Below are 11,173 nucleotides of genomic sequence, written 5' to 3' on the forward strand. Positions count from 1 at the left end.
TACTAGGGCTTGAACTCAGGACCTCAAACAAGTGGGTTTTTTTCACTCAAGGTTGGCACTCTACTGCTTAAGGTACACATTCACATCTAGCTTTCGGCTGGTCCATCGGAGACAAGTCTCTCAAATGTGGCTCAGACCTCAGCCTCCTGATCAGCTAGGATTAGAGGCGTGAGCCACCATGCCTGGCTCACAAATCAGTCGGAAGAATTGAAAACCTTTCCACCTGAGAACTCAGACCCAGGGAGCCTGGCGGAGCCAGCTGGCCGTGTCTGTGACCTGGCCGTTCTTCCAGAAAGACACACAGCTCGGGACACTCTGCGAGGAGGGCCGGGCTGGGGGCAGTGCCACCCCCTCCGGGCTTTCCACGGGAAGCCCGTGCGCCCCGCGCCGGTGAGGGGTCTGCGGGGGCACGGAGGCGGGGTGCTGGCCGGGAAAACCACAGGGAGGACGCGGCTTCGTAACAAACCCACTTTAATGGCGAGTGTACAGAGTTCCGGGCAGTGGGGGGGTGACCGTGGGGCCGGGCTGCGGGGTCCGGCGGTCAGGGGGTGGCTGGGGGCTGCTGGGGGCGCACACACGGGTGGGGCAGGCTGGGGCGCAGAGCTGGGCCGGGAAGTGTGTGTGCTGGCGTGTGCAGACATACGGACACGTCCATACCCAGAGAGACCCTCAGCAGCCCACTCGGGGGAGAGGGCGGGGGTGGGTGCCTTGAATCCCAGCAGGCCTGGGGGGCTGAGGACGCCCTCTGGAGAGCTGCCCAACACAGCCCACACTGAAGGTCCGGGCTGGTCCCTGCTTCTGCTGCTTCCAGGCTTGCGGTGTGACCCAGGGGGAGTAACTGACCCTCTCTGGGCTTTGGCAAAACCCCAGAGGACTACTATGGTTTCTTGTGATCTTAAACATCCATTTATTTTTCATTTTCATTGTTGGTGCTGGCCGTGGGGCTTGAACTCAGGGCCTGCTTAGGTTGTTTTCATCAAGGCTGGCACTCTACCACTTGAGCCACAGCTCCATTGCTGGCATTTTGCTGGTCAACTGGAGAGTCTCGGGGGCTTTCCTGCCCAGGCTGTGCTGTGAGCCTTAGATCTCAGCCTCCTGAGTAGCTGGATGACAGGTGTGAGACACCAGTGCTAGCAAACTTCATTATATTGAAGGAGATTAGATGTATTTATTCGGAACTGGGAACAGGGGGAGTGTGGGGGGCTTTGGTTAGCAGGTTCAAAGCCCAGCACAACCAGCTGGGTGTGTGGGGCCCACCAGTGGGAGCTTTCCTCCACCCTCCCTCGTCTCCCTGAACTAACTGGGCTTGTCTCCTTCCCCCCTGATCCTCAGTCATCCTGTCTGAGAAATGGGAGCAGGAGAGGCCCCCAGCACAGCTGTTGGTAACTGTGCTGCGCAGTATGGGCTCAGCATCCAGCCCCAGACGGCCCCAGCACCCTGCCTGGGACAGACAGTGGCTCAGAACTGGAATGGGGCTGCAGAAAGGTGGTAAGGTGGGTCACTAGGCTCTAGGGGTTACAAACAACCTGGGTCTATGGCTAACACAACCAGGAACAGCTTCAAAACAACAAGCACACATCGCGTGGGCAGGATGGCAGAAGACTGGCGCAGGACCAGTCACAGTCTCAGAGATGCAGCACACAGGCCACCGGCTCCATATTGGGGCAGCCCAGGGGCCAAGCAGGAGGGATGAGTGGACGTGACTGAGCAGAGGGGGGAGCTGCAGGCCGGGAGGGACCCTCTCCCCATCCATGTCCACGCCAACCCCACCAGGGGAGGAGGAGGCCGCTCGTGTCTGGATGTCCGGTGGTTTTGTCCGGATCGGTATCAGGAGGCTCCGTGTGACACATGGCTCCTGGCCTTCTGGCATCCACGTTTCTTCCAACTTGAGCCTCTGGGTCAGCGCTGACTTTTCCTCAACTGGCCTCCTGTCCTCGAAGATCAGGCCTCCCGTGGAGGCCAGGGCCACAGGGAGCCAGGGACAAGAGGCCTCAGGGAAGAGACACGAAGGCAGGAGGGTGGACGGAGCATCTTGGGGCCCCTCTGGGCTGGTCCCCCAGGGCGCCCATGGCTGGGGGAACGTGGGCAGCGGGCATCTGGGGCCACCTCCCTGAAGGCACCGCCCCGAGGCCCTCCCCAGCGTCCCTGCCGCTCACTGGATGGCACACTTGTCCCTCTCTCGGGCCTGGCCCTCTCGCAGGACCTTGGCCTTGATGTACTTGAGGTCACTGTTGACGCTGGGGCGGCGGGCAAAGGGCGACACCATGCCGTAGGCATCCATGTCCTTGACGCGGCGGATGCAGAACGGCCGGGGGTGGAAGGCGTCGCCGTACTGCACGGAGATCTTGCGGTGCAGCGCGGGGCTCATCTCGTGCGGCAGCTTGGCCATGCTGAACAGCACGTAGAACATCTCGTCCACGTTCGTGTTCTTCTTGGCCGACACCTCGAAGTAGGCACAATTCTCATCTCCAGACACCAGCAGCTCGGCCTCGGTGCTGGGCACCTGGCGGCACAGCTCGCTGTGGTCGCTCTTGTTGCCGCAGATGACCATGGGCAGCTCTGCCGCCTCCTTCGTCTTGTTCTTCAGGCAGGACTTGACCTCCAGGATCTGCTTCTGGAGGCGCTTGACCTCGTCAAAGGACTCCCGGCTATCCAGGCTGAACACCAGGATGAAGACGTCACCTACAGAGAGAGCCCAGCGGGTGAGTGACAAGCGGGGCCCGCCCCTGGGCAGTTCCTGGGCCAATAAACGGCCGTGATTGCCCCCAGCTGTCAGAGCAGGAAGTTGAGGCTCCAAGGGGTTCAAACCCTCATTCGTGGCTCATGCACAGAGCAGCCCAGCTCAAATAGGATCAGCCCACCTGTGGACTTTCACAGACTATGAGACTATTAGCCACGCATGGGGGCTCACGCCTATACTCCTAGCTACTCAGGAGGCTGAGATCTGAGGATCATGGCTTGAAGCGAGCCTGGGCAGGAAAGTCCTTGAGACTCTCATCTCCAATTAACCACCAAAAAGCCGGAAGTAGAGGTGTAGAGCTCAAGTGATAGAGCACCAGCCTTAAGCTAAAGAGCTAGGAGAGTGGCACCCTGGCCCTGAGTTCAAGCCCCAGAACTGGTGCACACCTGTGCACAACCACACCCCCACCCTATGAGGAGAACAATGATCGGCCAGCTGTGCAAGCTGGGGTCTTGCCCAGCGCACATGCCCGGGGCCTGCTGAATACCTGACACAGTGGAATCCGGCCAATACCAGTGGCCGCAGTGTGGTAGCACGTGTTGGGCCGGGGGGAGGTGTGGCTCACATCTGGAATTTCTGTTTACCAGCCATGCAGCCTTGAGCAGGGCCCTACCAACTCCCTAGCCCTCGGTGTCCCCATCTGCACCAGCTGCATGCAACATGGCCTAGCGGGGCTCTTTGAGGGCTGTCACAGATAACAAAGGCAGGGTGGCTCCCTGCCTTCCCAGGCACCTGGCACCTACTGGGCACCCAGCACCCGTTCCACCCCTGATGTTCTCCTGATACTGCATAACACCTCCACGGGGAGATGTTCTTGCTTTCCTGTGAAAGGTGAGCAAAACCAGACTCAGAAGGGGCAAGCAACCTGCCCAAGGTCACACAGCTTCACTGTGGCTAGGACAGGGCTACAACTCCGCCCAGTGCTGGCTTCATGCTGGCACACAGGCCGTGTTCTGGGGCTTCTGGAGCAGATCATGGGATGAACAAGAGCATGTGGCCCTCAGTACCCATGCTACCCCCCTCCAAGCCCACCTACATCCACCGGAGCTTACGGCCTCCCTCAGACCCGGCTCTTACTGCACAGCCGGGACTGGGGAGGGGCGGGGAGAGGGGAGGGCAGGGTGGTCAATGGCTTCACCTCTATGATCTCATTTGCTAGCCTCTCCCTCACTTTTGCTTCCATTCTTTTCTGGGGGGATGAGGGATACTGGGGTTTGAACTCAACACCTCACACTTGCTAGGCAGGTGTTTCTACCACTAGACCCTCACACTCAGCCCCTTAGCTTTAGTTATTTTTTGGATAAACGATCCATGTTTCTTTTCCCTTGCTTCTCCTAACCAGCTCCTGAGTACCTGGCATTACAGATCCACACCACCACAACTGCCCCCATTACTTAACTTTCAACAACCCCACGTGTATAGATCCAAAGCTGCTTGGGGGGTGGGGGACAGGCAAGCAAAGCGGGGCCTGGGACTCGGGTACCAGTCTGCACCCCCAGGGAGAGAGCAACACCCTAATTTCTGGGCCCCAGAGCTGCTTCTGAAAGGCACACACCACACTCAGACCAGTGTTCTAGTCAAGGGCAAGCTCTGGACAGCAGGAGCCGGGGACTGGCCCCTGCCGCCCGTCTCCCGGAGCCTGCCTGCGGCGGCCGAAGCTGTTCTCAAAGGCACCAGTAAGGTAGCTTCAGCCTGCCAACCCCAACAAGGCCAGGCTGATCTCGGGGTCTCTGAAGACTCAATATTCAAACACGAGGTTGCAGGTGCCAGGCAGCAGGGCCTGCCCCGGCCTCACGGCCAGCCCGCAGCCGGAGGGCGAGCTTGGCCATGAATGGCTCTCAGTCCTGGGCTCCAGGTTGGGAAAAGAGGCCCAGGTTTGGGAGTGAGCAGAGCAGCGGCAGTCCTATGTGCTCAGAATGTTGCTGCGGGCTCTGGCTGCTGCCACGAGGCAGAGGGGAATGGCGACATGGTTGCAGAAGGCCCACACCACACCGAGGGAGCCCCACTTCTAGGAAGGTAGGAGCTGGGGAAGGGGCCCTGGCCCAGGGCTCTGGCCTAACATAAAATATAGACTAATGTCTCTTTATATCAGAGGCCACCCAGACCCCTCCCAACGGCTGGGAGAGCTACCCCCATGCAACACTGAGCTTGTGCTGGGTGCTGCTGTCCCCCAACCCTCCTGGACCCTTTATCCTCACAGCTCTACCAGGAAGTGAGGCCAGGCCCACTGATAGGACACACAGCTGTCTCCAAGTGACAGATCCAAGATTTGAACCCAGGCCCAGCCAGCGATCCTCTACTTGTATATTCCATCTTCAAAATCTGAGGACAACCGGGAACACAAAGAGAGGTGTGGCAAGGAAGGCCTGGAGGAGGGAGCCCGCCCATCAGCCTCTTTCCTGGCTAGAGTATAAAGAGAGGGTTAGGCAGGGCACAGCTCTGTTTTGTTTTAAGGTACTGGGATTTGAACACAGGGTTTCACACCTGCTAGGCAGGTGCTTAACTAACCACATCCCCAGTCCACTTCCCCTTTTGTTAATTTTAAAGTAGGCAAGCTCTCTCATTTTTTCTTTATAGTCCAGGTCTGCCCTTAGACCAAGTTCTCCTACCTCTAGCCTTCCTCATAACTAGGATGATAGGAATGCTCTACCATACCCAGCTCGTTGGTTGAGGTGGGGGAAATCTCTCAAGCTTTTTTTCCCAAGCTGGCCTCAAACTATTATCCTCTAGATCTCGGCCTCCAGGGGAGCTGAGGATACAGGTAGGTGTGAATGATCACACTTGCATGGCAAGCATTTCTTGTGGGACTTTCTAAGTTGGCAGTTGTCTGGATGATGGTTAGCGAGGTACTTGCCCTAGGGAGAAAGGACATGATTGTGTGCCCACATCAAGCACACTACAAATGCCAGCTCCATTTAAGACCAACGATTACGGAGCACTTAGCTTCTGCTCATCAAGCACCTGAAAGATTCCTCAGCTACTTTTACCAGCACTGTTGAGCTTCTGTCTAATGCAATGAAAAACAGGCCTGGGGGGACAGGGTCACTAGCCCCAGGGCCCCAGGAGGCAGTTGACCCAAGACTAGGCCCCGGGCAGCGGGGCATAGGGACCCACTCTCTCACCTACCACATTCAACCACCTGAAAGAATAAAAGCAATAGCCTTGCCGGGCGCCGGTGGCTCATGCCTGTCATCCTAGCTACTCAGGAGGCTGAGATCTGAGGATCATGGTTCAAAAGCCAGAGGGGCAGGAAAGTCCATGAGACTCTGATCTCTAATAAACCACCAGAAAACCAAAAGTGGCGCTGTGGCTCAAGTGGTAGAGCACTAGCTTTGAAGTGAAGAGCTGAGGGACGGCGCCCAGGCCCAGAGTTCAAGCCCCAGGACAAAAAAAAAAAAAAGGAACAGTCAAGGCCATGTCACCAGGAGCCCCTGGGCCCCACCGTGGCCCCCACCTTCCCCTGTGGTGACCCCCAGCAGGGCAGAGGCCATGGGGGCTAGCTCAGTGGTGGCCCCCAGAGCCTGGCCACGCTTCTACCTGGAGCAAGTTCCATAACCTCCCTGCCTCGGGCTCCCTGCTTGTGGAATAATGGTAGATCACACAGGGAAGCTTCCAAGTGGCAGGGCCAGGATTTGAACTCACCTTCTAAGTGGGCTATGAGGAGTCAGCAAAGCCATATAAGTGCAGGGGAGCACCAGCCACTGCGTCTCAGCTCTGCCAACACCCCCAGCCCCTGCCTCTGCCCGGCCCCCAGATCACTCTGGGAGGACAGCAGGCCACCATCCCCTGGTATAAAGCCAGTGCAGCTTCCACTAACCTGACCAGCACCACAAGGACCAGCAGGAAGGCCTCAAGCCTCCACAAAGCTGCCCAGCCCACAGGCCCACGCCTTGCCCTGCAGCCACCCCACGCACGTGCGCGTGCGCGCAGACACACACACGCACGCGCGCGCACCTGTGAGGATGGACAGCCTGCGCATGGCAGGGAAGGGGTGGTTGCCCGAGGTGTCCAGGATGTCCAGCTGGTACATGTCGCCCCGGATGTTGTAGACCTTGCGGTGGAAGTCCTCGATGGTGGGCGTGTACTGGTCGTCGAAGCGGCCGTTCAGGAAGCGAGAGACGATGGAGCTCTTGCCCACCCTGGAGGCGCCCAGCACCACCATGCGGTACGAGTTCTTGGCAGGCACGCTGAGCGTGCAGCTCCCGCTGGACAAGGTCTTCATCATGGCTCGGGGCTGCAACAAGAATGGGGGGGAGGTGTCAAGAAGCTTTGTCCTGGCCCTGCCCCTACTGCCCCCTGTGCAGGCCCCATCTAGGGCTCAGGCTTCTGCCTGTAAACCGGAGACGTAAAGCCCCTGTTCTCTAGAGACCCCAGCTTCCAGCCACTGGTCCATTCATTCATGCGTTAATCCCCTCCTCTTTCTTTCTCTCTCTCCCACGACAACCGTCCTCACAACCCCAAGGACTTCTGCTTCTGGGGAAATCCAGAACTTTCTCTGAGAGCTTCTTTTGGCTTTGTGGAAGAGGCAAAAACAAACCCAAACTCGAGATGCAAAGTGGGGCTCAGCAAACCACCCCGGCTCCGTCAAGCCCAGGCTCAGGCCCACCAAAGGCCATCCACCCCCCAGCCAGGCCTCTGCTCGCTCAGCACTGAGACCCCCAGACCCTCCAGGAAGTCACCCAGGCAACCAAGCTAGGCTGAGATCTAAAGGGCAGCGTGCCACCCTCAGGACTGCACAGAACACAGTCCAGCTGACACAGCGACCCCTTGGGAGGTCGACACAGGTTGAGCAGGTTGGTCCCCGCACAAGGTGCCCAGCTGAGTGCATCCCAGAGGAAGGAAGGGGTTTCTCTAGGTAGCCCCCTCTCTCAGAGAAGGCCCTGCTCCTTAATTGATACCAAGGGCCCTACTGCTAAATCTGGTCCCCACCCTGGGAGGCCCCAGGTGAGCCTCCAGAGCCTCTTCCGGCATTGTCCAACATCATAATTGTCTGTCTACCCTGCGGCTGAGTGTGAGGCAGCTACGGGGTAGGAGACATCCTGGGCACATCTCCCATCCTGCGTCCACATCTGCTCATGGCAGCCCAGGACCCTGGTGCAGCGAAATGCTCTCAAAAAATACCACTCAGAGGCTGGGGGCCAGGGGCTCACGCCTGTAATCCTAGCTACTCAGGAGGCTGAGACCTGAGGATCAAGGTTCAAAGCCAGTCTGGGCAGGAAAGTCCGTGAGACTCTTATCTTCAATAAGCCACCAGAAAACCAGAAGTGGCGCTGTGGCTCAAGTGGTAGAGCACTAGCCTTGAGCTGAAGAGCTGAGGGACAGCGCCCAGGCCCAGAGTTCAAGCCCCACGACCGACCAAAAAAACAAAACAAAATACCTCTCAGAAATGCCCTCACCATGGCCTTTCTCAATGGCATAAAAAAAAAAAAATACTCCCATCCTAGCCAACACTTGGCTAAAACTTGACCTCAGTGAATGAACTGCGAAGAGACTGCACCCCACACAGACCCCAGGCCTGGAGCCATAATGATGCTTCCTCAGGCCAAGTCCAGATGTGTGCCAAGCACAAAGCAGCAACACTGGCTGGGAAGAAGAAAAAAAAATCAACTGTTTGTTTTGCAGTGAATCTCTGTCGAGTGTCGCAGGCGCCTGCGCCTCAGCCCCCAGGAAGCCCAGGGGGCAGGGGGCAGAATGCCGAGGCTCAGGGAGGTTGAGCTGCTTTGCTCCAGGTCCTCAGCCAGCAAAAGCAGCCCAGAGGGCTCTGACCCCAGGTAGTCACCCTGTGGAATCCCACCTGCCCCGTGAAGCACAGGATATTTTCTAACAGGTCCACACGGCCTCTGAATTCATGCCAAAAGCCAACTCACATAAAGCCCGTGGGACTGTACCCAGAAGGTGCCCAAGAGACCATTCTTGATGAATGAAAAGGCAAGTCGACTCTGCCTCTCCCATCACCTCTACCCACCTGGCTGGCCTGGGGCTATCCTAAAAAGCCACCACCTTACACACACACACACACCAAGAATGGCCCTGCTGTGGAACCAGTGACTGAGTTCACTTAGGAATCAAGACAGAAAGCAGACAAGGGAGAGAGAGAAGCCAGACAGATTAACAATAAGAAGCAAGAGTTACAGAGGGCAGAGGGAGGCTTTCTTATCTGAGAGGATTGGGTCTTCACATGGCCCCAGCCACGTGGGGCCGAGCGAAACACCACACACCTGCCTGCCAGGTGACAGCCAGCATGTCGGTGGCTCTGCCCCCTGCTCCTCTTTCCTTCTCCTTCCCCACAGGAGTGCTGAGTGGAGGGGAAGCCTGGGGGGCAAATGTCTCCCCACATCTTCCTGCTCCTAGGCCTCTGATCCCACAGTGAGAGGCAAGCGGGACCAGTCTGGGGCTGGGGAAAAGGGGGAGCTTTAGAAGCTCAGTGGAATGTTGAAGGAGGGATGTAAATGCAAAGCCAGACGCTGCCACCCGGACCCCAGGACCGTTCCCAGGGCAGCTGGGCAGCAGAATCTTGAGGCTGGCTTAGGCCGTGCAGGGGAGAGGGCCTCCCACCGGCAGACACGGCCACAGGTGTGCGCATGCCTTATTCCTGCAACTTCACAGCAGTCTGGGCCCTCCTGACTCCTAGGGACACTGGTGCTCAGAGATGTTGAGCCGCTTGTCCCAGTTCACACAGCACATGCCTGGCTGGGCTGGGACTAGAACCAGGAGGCTGAGCGCCAGAGCCTGGTCTTACCTCTATGAGAAGCCACCCCAGGCCAAAACTGGAGTCTTTTTCCCAACAGTGTCTGACTCAGTGAAATCTCAGCTGGAGCCAGCGGGGCCTGACCCCTGAGGCATACTCTGTCCTCCTCGCCATTCTCCCTACAGGCAGCTGGGGGCAGGCAGCTTGCCCAAGACTCTTTGAGACCCTGCCAGCCTGCTCCTGGCCAGTGCCTCTGTGGCTCATTCACCTTCACCTTCCTCCTTCTCTCTGTGTCCCTGCTGGAGGCTGGGAGGATCCAATGGACAAGGACATGGCCCTTGGTGTGTAACGCACAGCCTGGTTCACTGCCCTGCCCCCCCAGTCCCTTGTGGGGCCCATCCAGCCTCTGTGCACATGCAATGCAGTCTCTGGCCTCCACGGAAGAGTCCTGGGGACTTTTAAAACCCATCCTCACCACCCTGGGCAGCAGACACCGGCTCTAACTGACCAATTCTGCCACTGGCCAGCTGTGAGCTAGCCTAGTGGCCCGAGACACAATAGGAAGTCCAGATGGGAGGTCCAGAGACTCCCCTGGGCCTTCTCAAGTGTGGGCTTCCTTTCTTTGGGGTACTCTCTGGGCAGCTGTGGGCTGCCTGGCTGTTCCAGGAAGAATAGGAGAGCAGGTAGAGGCCTTTTGAGAACCCCATCTTGTCACTCTGATACCAGGGAAAGCCTGAATCAGAGACTCTCAGGAGTTGGTCATCCCAGCCCTGTTTCCCTTCCATAAGGTCCTGGACAATGTCCTCTGTCACCCTCCCAGGGCTGAAGGTAAAGGGAAGAGAGAAGGGGTGCAGGAACACCTCCCCAGAGCTGCAGGGGGTGGGATGGGGGTGTCCAGCTGGGTACAGAAGCCTTTCCCAGGAACAGAATTATCCAGCAAACTCACTCTCCCATGCAGAAACCTAGAAAAAAAGCTCAAGGGACTGTGGGTAAAAAGTCTTGACTTCCTTCTGGGGGGTGGGACCACCAAATCATCCCAACAGCCCTCCATCTAGGTACATTGATACATCTCAGACATATCAATGTGTTTGGCGAAGGTTCGGTGCCTCTTTCCCCTGAGCCTCGGTTTCCCCTTTTTAAAACAGGCTTCCTCTCTGAAAAGCTCCTAGACAGAACTCAACCCAGTACAGTGTGCAAGAGCAATGAATCTCTTTCCCAGCGCAATAAGGGGTCCTGCGCCCTGCCTGGTAGACTAGTTTAACTCTCTCTACATGGGGCAAGAGGGATGCAACCCCTGCACACAGTAGGCTCACAATTCAAGTTTTCCTAGTAAGAGCATCTCAGAGCTCTCCCTTCCTCCTCCTGGCGAGTCCGGGGCTGCCCCAACTTTACCCAGCTCCCCAGATCTGTCGGGGGGGGGGGGTCTCTCCTACCTGGGACCGGCGGGCCGGGCCCCTCGCACGGCTCGGAGGGCTGCCGGAAAGCGCCTGCAGGTGCGGGGAGCCGCCGGTAGCCCCGGCTGCCGAGCCGCCGGGCGTCTGCGCCGTCCGCGCCGCGGGCTCCCGGGTCACTGCGCACAGATCCGGATCCTCCTCCTCTGCGCAGCTCGGGGCGCCGGGCTGGGCTCGGCTGGGAGAGGGGGAGCGCGAATTCGGGGCCCCATGGGTGGGCTCCGAGGGCTCAGCAGGGCTCGGGCGCTGGGCGGGCTCCGGCTCACCGTCGCCGGCCCTGCCCTGCCCGGACCC

The 11,173-nt window shown here is 58.3% G+C and overlaps 1 protein-coding gene across 1 annotated transcript; it reads right to left on the reverse strand.

Moving 5' to 3' along the window:
• Positions 1-2,081: 2,081 nt before the first annotated feature.
• On the reverse strand, positions 2,082-10,963 carry Rasd2 (RASD family, member 2). Its single transcript, XM_013024847.1, has 3 exons — positions 10,862-10,963; positions 6,695-6,974; positions 2,082-2,682 (listed from the first exon to the last, which is right to left on the reverse strand). The coding sequence occupies exons 2-3, from the start codon at positions 6,963-6,965 to the stop codon at positions 2,153-2,155; spliced, it is 801 nt and encodes a 266-aa protein (XP_012880301.1). The 5' UTR covers positions 6,966-6,974; positions 10,862-10,963; the 3' UTR covers positions 2,082-2,152.
• Between the last annotated feature and the right edge of the window lie 210 nt (positions 10,964-11,173).

Source organism: Dipodomys ordii, unplaced genomic scaffold (genome assembly GCF_000151885.1).
Source record: "Dipodomys ordii isolate 6190 unplaced genomic scaffold, Dord_2.0 Scaffold79, whole genome shotgun sequence".
Lineage (NCBI taxonomy): Eukaryota > Metazoa > Chordata > Mammalia > Rodentia > Heteromyidae > Dipodomys > Dipodomys ordii.